The sequence below is a fragment of the Eumetopias jubatus genome, unplaced genomic scaffold, assembly GCF_037043125.1.
Source record: "Eumetopias jubatus isolate StellerSeaLion01/CBP00866 unplaced genomic scaffold, mEumJub1_p1.0 scaffold_1, whole genome shotgun sequence".
NCBI lineage: Eukaryota > Metazoa > Chordata > Mammalia > Carnivora > Otariidae > Eumetopias > Eumetopias jubatus.
The window spans coordinates 186,677,996-186,690,292 of NW_028274807.1; the positions used below are offsets into that span (position 1 = coordinate 186,677,996).

A 12,297-nucleotide genomic window follows, 5' to 3' on the forward strand; every position below is an offset into this window, starting at 1 on the left:
TTATTATCTAGTATTTTCTTAGAACTGGAAAAATGAGTCTATCTAAAAATCAGAGGATTTTAAAGTGGCTCTTTAAAATTTAAGAACCACAAATTACACAAGCACTTTAAAAGAATATTCACACATAGGCAAAGGAAATTTCTGGACTTGTTTTAAGTCCATACAATTTAAACCACAGTAAAGGGTAGCCTCTCACATTAAATTTCTCTGCAGAAATACTAACAGTCTTTGAAAATAACAGACGGATTAGGAAAGCACACTATTCCCCCCTTGGTATGACACTGGAAGCTCACTGGGGGCAAAATGCCTCTTACGATTGTAGCTTATCACAGAAGACCTCACATTTTCTGAACTGCAGGCATTCTTCATCCAAGCCCAGCCATCGCCTCGTTTACAATCCCCTCAGAACAATCCACAGATCAGATCCCCTCTGGGTTCAGGTGACTTGGGGGGCCATGCCACGGACCCCAGCTCCTTGTGCTTACCGGAGAGTTTCCAGTCCCGTCCAGGAGGCCACCTACCTTGCATGTCAAAGACCGGGTGCAGGGCTTCTTGGTGTCGAGGTCGATGACCCCACAGTGGATGTCAGGGTCAAACTCTCTTTCTGTCAAAAGCACACAGACATTACCACGGGCTCACCAAACATTCTTTCCTTTATTTTGAAAACAAAAGGAGCAATCTCAAAACAGACAAATTATAACTTGAATAAAATCTACGACATCATCAGTAAGTATAAACTCTACAACACGTGAGCCCTGCAAAGCAATGCACACCACAAAGAGAGCAGGGGACTATCGCCATCACTTGACAGGAAAGAGAGTGTGCAGTCAGCACTACTGCACCACTCCATTCACAAAGACAACCCGAGAAAGCTAGTTTTACAGTACCTACAGACCCATGTACTTTTTTATTTTTTTGGAGACCCATGTACTTTTAAAAGCAAGAGTGAAGAGGACAGACATCGTACTTAAGGAACTTCCTCCTAAAGCTGAAGCTGAACCAGTCTTAAAGAGAAGACTGACAGATAGCAGCCCATCTGCTCCCTCATGAATGCCCAATTAACATACAGAGAAACATTAAGACAAAAAATGTGAAGTTACCTGATAATCTCTTATTTAAAAACTTCCTGTTACTGGAATTATCTTCAGACTTCTTTTCCAGAGTGGTTGGTGCAGGAAGCCCTTTGCCATTCAGAATCTGTCCAGGTGAAGGCAAGGTTGGCTTTGGTATTGAGGAGCAGTTAAGGCCAGGCTTGACTGAGGAACTCACAGTAGCAGGACAGGTGGGCCCCACCGCAGATTTCAGTAGTGTGCCATCCATCTTCGGATGAATCTTTTCCACTTTGACAGAGGGCGTCATGCTGTCAGAGGGGGAGCAGAACATCAGCCCTTGAGGGCCCCGCAGCCCCAAGGAAGTGGGGAGCTAGAGAGCAGAGGGCAGAGCCTCCATTTACCCATGCACTGCACAGAGCTAGGCCCCCAAAGGAAACTTATGAAAATGTGGTGGGACTACCCAGAAAACTCAGGAAGATTCATGATGATTCAGTCTCTAAGCCCTCCTGGTGAAGCAAAAAGCTCCAATGGACCATCGGATTTACCTGGTCTTTCATCATCCAGGACAATCTTACACATGAGGCTATGGGAGACCTACACCTGATACCCAACTCAATTCCTGCAAGAAGCAGAACATAAAAAGGTCTAGAGGGACCAAAGACTACCTGCAAAACCTTTAGAGGCTATCTTTTGAGAACTATCATTTTTAAGAAAGGATTCATCAAAACTAAGTAAAGTGAATGAACAGAGGAAAGAATAATTGGAATTAGAGAACAGGTCCAAGAAACGTCTCTGCAGACATACAAAAATTCAAACGAGCCTACCCACATCTCCGAGAAGAGGCTTTTTGCCCCTGTCAATGAAGGAGGCCAATGTTTAGTTAGTTATGTGACATGTCACTGAAGTGCTAATTCTCCAGTCTCTGAGTCTCTAAAATAAGAGCGCAGAAGTTAAGTGTCCGGCACACAGCTGGTGAGCACTGAACACCTGGGCCAGTAATAAAGAATTGCCTTTTCTGGGAATCTAACGTTACCATTTGGGTAGCAAATGTTGGTACAAAGCTAACAGTTGGCCTGGTCTGCCTCTGAAGCCCAGCTCCATCCAAATAAAGAAGATGTGGATTGATGAGGTTTTATAAACTTTGTTCAGTGAAGTCAGTGCTCCAGCAGCTGTTAAGCTGGCAAGTGACTTATGCACAGCACTGGCATTTTCTTTGGCTTTCAGACAGGTCCAGGAACGGAAGCCAAGCTTGCTGTACTTGTACTCCTGACAGATGAACAGAGGCTGGGGGCTCAGCAACCAGGACAAACAGCACCGAACAGCTGTACCTGGAAGAGCCCAACAGCAGCAGAGGCGCTGCAAGAAGCCATGGCCTCTCCCAGCTGGCAAGGTCCTCGAGCGGTAGCAGGTGCGAGACACTGCCCTGAGATTAACCAGGTTATCAGACCTTGGGACAGAGATGGAGGGCATACCCTCCAAAAGGGATGCAGGCCAGGGAAAAGCCACCTGCCACCAGGGCCAAGGGCTGCCATGACAAGGCAAAATAGGTTTCTGCAGAGCGCTTGGGCTGCTCCCTCACATGACCACAAGGAGCCTGGCAGCCTCGAGACCCACTGTGCAGACGTGCCAAAGCCTTGCCTGGCAGTGGGAACTTCTTCCAGTCTTCCCCTGTCACTACTGTGATGGGAACCCAAGACTGTGGGGGAGGAAGCACTGTTTCCCTATTGCTTTGCAGGCTCCAGAAAATCCTGGCACAGCACCTAGGAATCACCTCACCTTTTCATTCCCACTGTTATCAACGGCAGCAGCAGAAGCACCAGTGTCCATTCATTTACTGTCTCCTGTGGGCCAGACACTAGGCCAGGTGCTTGACGCTACCATGTTAATTCTACTCCTCCCAGGGACTCTGCACTGTGGCTGTTATTCTCACACTGAGAGAGAAACGGTGCCTCGCTCAAAGCCCTGCAGTTAGGAAGTGACAGAAGGGGCATGTGAACCCAGGCCTGTCTGACGGGAGTGCTCCTTGGCTAACGCTCCTCGACCTTATTATGTTTCCTTCTCCTTATCTGCAAAATGGGGTAACAACAAGACCTGCTTCATAGGATTGTTGTGATAATCAAATGACAGGACACAAAGAGAGCCAAGTTTCCAAAGCTGGCCCACAATAAAGTATCAGTATTATTAACCTTACTATTACTATTCTGTAAAGCCTCCCCAAATAGGATAGGGAGACAAAAAGAAACAACATCTATTTGCTTCCCCGCCCCCCAGCAGCCTCTCTCCCCCATTATCCGCAGCACTCTCAGATGCCACTGGGGTACACAGCTCCACTTTGCAGCAGAGAAGCTTTGAGAACGCTCTTGGATGGCCATACTCACATTCTACCATGGGGGACTCTACTTTGCTGAATGGGATGCATTGGCCTGGTGTTCCCCCTGAGCTGGAATTTCTCTTTGGGTGATTTCAGCAACTTGGAACTTAATGAGGATGCGCTTAGGACACCTCCACCGGAAGAGCGGCTGCTTCCGCTCCCGCTGCCTCCTTTGCTTTTGGACAGAGAAGGGAAGAAGGAAAATACTGAAGTGGGAGGAACGGCCAAAGAAGGCTTGCTGGACGAGCTATGTCTTCTTTCTGAAAAGGAAAACAGGAAGAAAAAAAAAAAAGACATGGTTTCAGGCAAGTCTCCAATGGAATCCTGGAAGAGTCCCCTGAAATCAACACATTTAGGTTCAAATATGCGTCACTAAGTGAAAATATATTTAACTCAGCAGCTTTCAGAAATGGCTTATCTAGGCCCCACAGACTTATTTAGGATTCTAGGAACTGGTCCTTCTGCTTCGGAAACATCTCAGCATAAAGCGGTTTATCATACATAGATAGCCATTAGGAAATTAAACAGCCATTCTAAACCTGAGAATATTTGGTTTTGCAGGCTAGAAATGAACCTCACTCCAACTTGCAGTTGGGAGAGGCAAATTATTCATTCATCTGCAGAGCTGTACTAATTGACACTGCATGGATTTTCTTCCTTGCTAGCACAGTATCTTTCCAATTTTCAGAATTGCAAAATGTTAAGAAACAAGTTGTACCTTATTTTTTTTTTTTGTCACTACCCACCAGCATATGACACCAAATAAGAATGTTTCTAGGGTTATCTTATCATTCTTTAAGAATCTGTTCTACAATTTTCCAGTGAATCACTTCCCTCCCTCTTTTTTTTTTTTTTTTTAATAATCTCACTCGACTACAGATGGCATAGCTCTGTTTCACACCACTAAGATGCCAAAGGCGCAAGACAAAAATACCACAAATAGCTACGCCTGTTTTTTAAACCAGGAAGTAATTCATGGTTAAATACAGACTACACAGGGTTTAACTGAAAATAAGTCTACCCACTGGAGAATCAGGTTTTCTTGGCATAAGGCAATCCATACTAAATAAACTGAGAGCTGTTGAAGGATGCTACTATCTGAAACAAGTAAATTATTTAGTAACTTTATCTACTTAAGTACTTTATGATGGTAGCTTAGTGAGCGTCCTCAATTAAACTTGCAATTTAAAATGACACATGGCTTAACTCTACGTTTTAAAATGTATGGGATCCAATATTTACTTATCACAATACAGAAGCTATATGAATATTTTAAAAATTAAGCAAACTAGAATCAATGATTATAAGCATCATACAAATGGTTTATTTCTAAAGATCATTTAGGCCAGTCCTGAGGCTCTCTGGGAAGCTGAAATGACTTATTCCCAGGAGGCCATTAGTTCAATGACGTTTTATGCAGTACTTAAGAACCTATTTTACAGACAAAATTCCAGTTGTCCAACTGGACCACCCAAAGGCCACAACCGAGTTCTGATAGTGATTTTTAAGTGCCTGTTGATTTTTTTTTCCTCTAATGAAAGTTGTGTGTATGGGAGGGAAAATTAAAATAACTTAAGTTTAATAATTCTCCAAATTTGGCACCCGAGAGGTCATCATCCCCGCCCACTTCTAATTTAGTTTCTCTCTCCTCTGTGATCCCCAAACACTGAAAATCCTTCCAAGCACCAGCACTTGTCAGCCAGGACTGTAAAAATTGGTTTCCAGTTCTGTCGCCTCCCTTGGATGGTGAAGCTTCCTGTCTGGGACATCTCTGCCCCTCTGAGCCATGGCACAGAGCAGACCTTCAATTAACATTTGCAACTATTGGTACAGCTTTTCTTGTGAGGAGGAGGAGTGACTGTCAAATGGCCCTAGGCCAATGGTTTTCAAACCTGGCCACACTGGCGTAACATAATGGGCTTAAAAAATACTGAGTCCCAGCCTCCGAGATTCTGATTTAACTGGTTTGGGATGTGGTCTGGGCATCCAGACTTTTATAAGCACCCCTGTGTGATTCCACTGTGCAGTCAAGGTTGAGAGCCTTCCTCATACTAGGCTAACGCTCCAGAACCATTAGACATGGCTGAGTAAGTTAACATTTGTAGAGCACTGAGAACACGGCCTGGGCCATGGCTCTCTGTATCGGGGTCTAATAAGTAAAGCTCACTGCTACTACCTGTTCTCAACCAGTGCTTTCCTGACTTCCATCAGCTGCAAACTATTTTCATCATTCTTACCAAAGCCACATAAAATGCTCTTTTTTACTCAACATTTTTATTTAAATGATCAACTCAACTGTTCTATCCTCCTCCTCAGCCAAGATTAACCAGTCTCTCTCAGGGGGGTATCACCGGTATTTCAGACAGAACAATTCTTGTACAGGATTTCAGGATGATTAGAGGTCTTGCCCCCTACCCCTTAATCACCAGCAGTGTCCTCTGCCAGGGGCAACCTGAAACTGCCTTCCAATCCATTTTTACATCACCCAATGTGAAGCACAGTACCACCCTCAATTGAGAGCTTTTTCTCCAAACAACAGTATCTACGAAATAGGCTTTGATAAGCTTGTTATATAAATTTTCTGACATATGTTAAAATAAATATTAAAATATTCCTCCAAGTTCATCCACAGCCAGAAGTGTACTAAAGGAATTAATACCATGTTTCTGCTAGGAGGAGGGAGAAAAACCCCAACTACAACTTTTACTTTAACAAAGTACACTCTCTACTATTCTCTGGGGATCGAAATTCTCAAGCAAGTGTCTTAGAGTAAACGTGATGCATTTTCTTTTGCTAATCAAATGGTGTAAATAAAATTCTCAATCTAATTCAATACAGTTTTGGCTGTAATGCTTGTTTTGAGAAAGTAAATTTATTCTAAAGTCACTGATACACTAAGGAACAAACTGAGCATAATGAAATATTGCACTTGCTTTTGCAAGATTTCATCTGCAAAAAGCACTATGTCAATGCAGAAAATTACACCTGGCTAAACCGAGCCACGTGGGCGTACACAAAACACACTCCTCCCCCCAAACACCCACCATACACCCCAGGCCACCATGGATGTGAGGAGCCGTACCCATGCACAACCAGTGCTACAACTTTCCCTCCATTTCAGATAACCTTCTGTCCACTACTTCACAAGGGCTCATAAGCCGCAGCCCTTCCAACACCTACTTCCAGAAGCAAATATCAGGTCGTTTTCTTCTATTTACCTACTCTTAACCACTTAATCCATGTAAAACTGTGCTACCATTTTTGTTAGGTTCCTATCTTTTTTGTATCACTAATAAAGTTTTGAGTGTTGTGCCCATAACCCCATTTTCCCAATGAGTCTCATGTGGATTGTATTACACAATTTTGTACAACACGGTAATTTCTTAGGAATGCAGGCTGTGTGACAGCAGAACTGACTGTAACTTCAAGCTTTTCCTTTTAATTCTCTATTCCCATCATAGTCCATCGCTGCCATTTTCTTCAGCTAACACTTCTTTTCTAGTCTATTAACTCTTCATATAGGATTTTGCACTAGAAAAATCAAGCATCAAAACTTCCTAACATTAGAAGTCAGCTGATATATCAGTAACATTTCAAAAAAGTTGTATTTTCTACTTCAATAATAAAAGCTATTTAGAAACTAAGAATGGCAATCTATCATGTGAATTTCTTTCATTCACTAAAACTTGAAACAGACTTGTGTGATGTGTGTGTGAGTATGCGTGTAACAGATTCTGGCTGAAAAGTGCCAGCTCAAATCCCTGTCATGCTGCTGAATTAAGCTGTTCCTTCACATCATGGTCTGGTAACACATTCTCTGGAAAGGGCGGTATCTGGCTTACCTTCTGCGAGAAAGCAAAGAGGAAAAAACAAATTTAATTACAGCTGAGTTGGACTCTCCTCATCCTTTCACTGTGGGCCTTTATTTTTCATAAGATTTTAAACTGGGCTTCCAGCTTAAAAAAAAAAAAAAAGAAAAAATGTTCCTAGATCAAAAGAGAAATGGGCAAGTTATGGGTAGGATTAGAGACCTTATAGTAAGTGGGCAAACTGGTGGCCAGATGCTAAGCTTAACTGCAGTGTGGTTTGGTGAGGAGTCCAAGCTGAGTTTTCAAAGCACGCCTCTCTCCAGGGTCTGGCACCAGCTCAGAGAAAGCACACTCTGTTGTCCCTGAATGAGGAGGGCACTTTGAATGGCTCCAGCAAGAGGGAGAGATAATCAGGCAGACCAACAGATAGACAAATACAGGTACAGGGAAACACAGAGCAGAGACCCAGAACAACCAACAGGCATGGGTGAGTGGAGGCCCCGGGCAGGGGGAGAGCAGCGGCAGTGGTAATGGGGGTTTGGGTTAAACAGGGCAGACAGACAGATGTGGAGAAAGAGGTACAGGTAAAGAGGGAGGGGGAAGGAGAGAGAAAGAGACCATGTGCCAGCATACAAGAGATAGATGCAGTGGGCTTTTTTCCCCTTGTGGCTTGAATGTGTGCTACCACTGAAGGCAATGGTAGGATATTGGGAAGGGTAAGGTAGAGGACAGCTCTCTTTAAGTCTTTCAAAATGGAAAGCAACCAAGAATACTGAGCTTGCAATCTGGGATTCATGCAGAGGTTTAAAAATATATGTATGTACGTGTTGACAACCAGGTACAAACCAAATAGGAGTTCAAAGCAAATCATTAGGTATTTTTAAGTCATAAATAAAAACTGTTTTGAAAATAACTAAAAATAATTTATATGCACAAGTGTCAAAGTTAGGACACAAACCTAAAAGGCTGTCAAAGCAAATTGTAACTTCAAACCATTCATGCTGGGGGAAAAAAAAAGTCTACGAGGATGTATGTCAAATTTTAAGCAGTTTTCCCTGGGATTAGTGTCTATTTTTTGAAAAATTTTGTATATTGTTTTATTTTTCTACAATAATTATGGTTTATTTGATTATACTTAAAAAAAAAACAGGGGCATTTCCTGTGGTGCGCTAGCCTCAGTCTCACACATGCCAGACTACAACAAGGCATATTACCGTTTATGAGCAAGGAGTCAATCGGTCCCATTCTCAGTGGTCATCATGTAAGAGCAGGCAACAGCACCTAAGAGCTACTAGGACCATTTCACAAACTTATTTTTGCTCAGGGCTCTTCTATTAATGTTTTATAACTCAAACAACTGACTGATTAGAAGTCTCACCTTCAGCAACATCAACAATAGCAGCCACTGTTTACTGGGCAGAAAACACGTGTCAGGCACCATGCTGCGTAATTTACAGAGGTTATCTCATTCAGTCCTGACCATCTTTGTACAAAGCAGATACTGTTATGATCCCCACTTCCAGATAAGGAAGCCAAGGCTTTAAAGGCCTCATGATAGTTGCCCAACACCACCCAACTAGTTAAGAGGCGTAGTTGGAATACAATCCCAGGCAGGTTGACTCTAGCACCCAGGCTGGACCACACTATAATCCACCTGCTCTTATGTGGTGTTATTAGCAAGCCACAATGTATGGTCCAAAGGCAGGCAGAAGAGAGGGGTGATGGTGAGGGTTGGGACATATAACAGTAGGAAACCCATCTTCCCAGGTGCTCAGCAAAACGAGGCTAACTGCTAGAACAAAAGGCTGCAGAGGCTAAACACACAAGGTCGAGACAGAATTTTAGTGAACTCAGGATAAGGATCCAGAATCCGTTTAAGGGAAAACCAGGTTCTTGTGGATTTCATCTTTCCATTTTGCAAGTTGCTATCCTAAAGATTAGCTCTGCCTGTCAGCCAGTGTAGCTTTATTCTTTTTTGCTCAGGAGAGTTTTAAGCCATTAGAGATGGTTTGAAGAGTGAATTTTGGTAGAAAGTATCAGGCAGGACCGTCTTTCTGGCTAAAAAGAAACATTTTACAAAGTTCCCAGATGAGCCTGTTTTACTAAGAACCATCAGGAGGGGCAGCAAACACCTGTTCTATAGGATTAGGCTGGCCCCCCACCTCTGGACCAATACAATGCATGCTTCTTGTCACTCTCTGGTCTCTTGTAGGTCCATGGTTGCCTTTCCAGCAGGGGCTCAGGGTTGTCGGGCACAGTCTTGATGTGGACTAAGTAACTAACCAGCCTGAATAGAATCCAAATTAAAATAAAGAATGCTGTTTTTTTATAGATTCCCTGAAAGGGCAAGAACTTTGGAATCAAGAGACAGATGGGTTCAAAGCCTTGCTCTGCCACTTACCAGATGGGTATCACTGGACAATAACCTGATTCCACCCACCTTGGCAGCCTCTTCATCCGTCATGCCCACCCTGCAGGGCTATTGGGGATTAAACGATGGAGAGTTGGAGACCCCGCAGCGCAGGGACGATTATGGACCAGACACCGGGAACTCAGCAGGCACCAAGACAAATGCCCCTGTTAATTCAGCTAATGCCAGTTACAGACTTCTGTGAGAAAGGTGTGCTGCTTATCAAAGGAGGCAGAAATCACTTACTAATAAACGTAACCCATTTTAAGTTATCTTCTCCAGCGGGGGACAGGTGTGGGCTGCATATCTAGTGCATATGTCAGTCCAGGAAGAGACGAAGCTCTTCTCCTAAAAGCTCAGAGGAACAACTTTTAAAATTCATTTAAAAATGAGTAAATTTACACCAACCAAAAAGAACGCTCATTCAAGCTATTTTATCAATAAAAAGTTGGCTCATTTTTCTGACAGAAATGAGTCACTCAGGAAGAACTGTGGGTGAATGGAATGGAATTAAGTGAAGATCAAGTCTCAAATTCAGCTTTATAGATCCAAAGGTGGAAATTTTAGGCCGATTATTGAAGAAATGATTACTAAAACTCAAAAATTTTTCTCTAAATGAAACTGACACTTTTGGATAGATTTGGTCAGGTAAGGTCACAAAGAGTGTGTACTCTGTACAGAAAGGCCTTATGAAAAATACCTATCCACACACTTCAAGGAATGTATGATTTCATGGGGTCTCTGACAGCCCCGTGCCACTAATACTCTACAACTGCTCCCTTTTAAAGCAAGGATTTTTTAATAACCAAGGTTGTAACATGGCTATAAAATGTTAAATGCACATGTATGGATCATTTGGCCAGGCATAGCAAGTAATAACTGCATGTAACAAAAGGCTCAGTTTGGAAACTCAGGATCATTCATTAAACAGGCCCTTCACAAAACTTATTAAATTGTTTAACATCCAGGTTGAAAAATAACGCTAATGTGCTTATTATCCAGCTCCCAATTAACCCAAACTATCATACTTCACTTTTCAAGCTGCCAAACACGACTCATGGAGGTGTCAATTGGCATCAGTCATCCTTCTAAGAATGACCCTTAAAAAGCATCCAAGATCAAGGAACTATAGATCAAGACTACATAAACATTTTTCAACTCTCAGAGCATCTTCCTTGCACATCGCCTTTGCTCCACAGCAGGATTTTCCCTAGACTTTTGACATTCAAAGCTGAATCCCATTCCAGATCTTGTGTCATTTCTATACATTATCTAGATTATTATCTTCTTACTATACTTTTCAAAGTTCAGCAGCTAGACTAGGCATATGTAATTTAGCATTCTCCTAAGCATTATCGGTGAAACATTGACTTTGTGTTTGACACGGTAGTTATCTATTTTGTTCCTAATAACTATTAAAAAAAATACATGGTATCCTATCTAAATTCACAGTGTGGACATGAAATCACTGCATGTGAACATGAAGCATTTAATGATGTCTTCTCACTACTTTCATGGTCAACTTCTCCCTGTAAGTTTTCTTCTTGTCTAAAGGCACGCTCATGTGTCTGACCAGCAAACACAGTCTTACCCCACTTCCTGTCCTTGCATATTCTCTTTAATTCTCAATCTGCTTTTCTTTTGATCCAAATTCTTTAGGATCCCCAGACACTCGATTAGACTACTCCAGAGACAGCCTAGTGTTGTCCAGAGCTAAAAAACCAGCCAATCCATGAGACTATCCCTGGAATATTCACATCTCAGGTTGGGGAATCCAGAGCTGACCTCTGACAGGCAGTGCCTCAAAGGACAATTAGCCAAAACTGGAGCTGGGAAGCAGCCTCAGAAAAGCATGCTTAGGTGGGTTACAAATGGCACTGAAAAACAGGGAGGAAGAAAAAGTCTTTACCACAAAGCACTCAGCATCATTTCCACTAGAGAGATTTAATTGAAAAGGATGATTTCAACACTGGCTGCCCTAACAAATTAGTCTCCAACTGCGACTTCTGCCAAATGCATTTCTCCTCCCCCTAATGCAGAGGTGCTTTTAAATTAAAACATAAGGGGAAAGTGCAGAAAAGAGAGTCATTTACAGCACTTGGGCCACTTGAAACAACTTTTCACCAAAGGTCTATCATCAAATTATCAAGCTCTTCAAGTCAGTGCTTTATGACGGAAATAAAAGCCCCACTAAAGTATGCCGGGTCTCTTGGCATTTCCCCGTCTCTGGGCAGGGTGCGCACTTGCAGCATCCCCATTCACACTAGCTGCATGAAAGAGAACAGATCACAAAGGGCAGATTACAAGGGAGAACGACTCCGACTCCAGTGGGGGAAGGGACAGGCGTGAATGGATTGTAAATAATGTTGCTAAGAAGGGAGCAGAAATATGGCAACTTCAAATAATCCTCTTGCCAGGAATTCCTCCCATGGGGAGGGACTGTTCTTTCTGTACTCTGCTTTCAAGTGTGTGAGAAATATGAAAACCTTAACTGAGTATCTGGGGTACTCCTCCCCTGCCATCTTAACTTGTAGCTCTCTGCAAACATTGTTACAATGACTTTTTTAAAAAGTCAAGTACTTTGTTAGAGGAGATGAAATGAGAGAGAAAAAGAAGAGGCACATTGAATGGTTATCACAGGAGATCACCTTGGCT

The 12,297-nt window shown here is 42.7% G+C and overlaps 1 protein-coding gene across 3 annotated transcripts in view; it reads right to left on the minus strand.

Annotated features, from left to right (window-relative positions):
* Positions 1-12,297, minus strand: part of ATXN7 (ataxin 7) — a 134,161-nt gene that overhangs the window by 16,687 nt on the left and 105,177 nt on the right. For all 3 annotated transcript variants that reach the window (XM_088027706.1, XM_028110428.2, XM_028110429.2), the window contains 3 exons: positions 3,431-3,683; positions 1,101-1,360; positions 522-604 (listed from right to left, as the gene is read on the minus strand). In XM_088027706.1, coding sequence (XP_087883832.1) covers positions 522-604; positions 1,101-1,360; positions 3,431-3,683 — 596 coding nt within the window. The remainder of the gene's footprint in view (positions 1-521; positions 605-1,100; positions 1,361-3,430; positions 3,684-12,297) is intronic.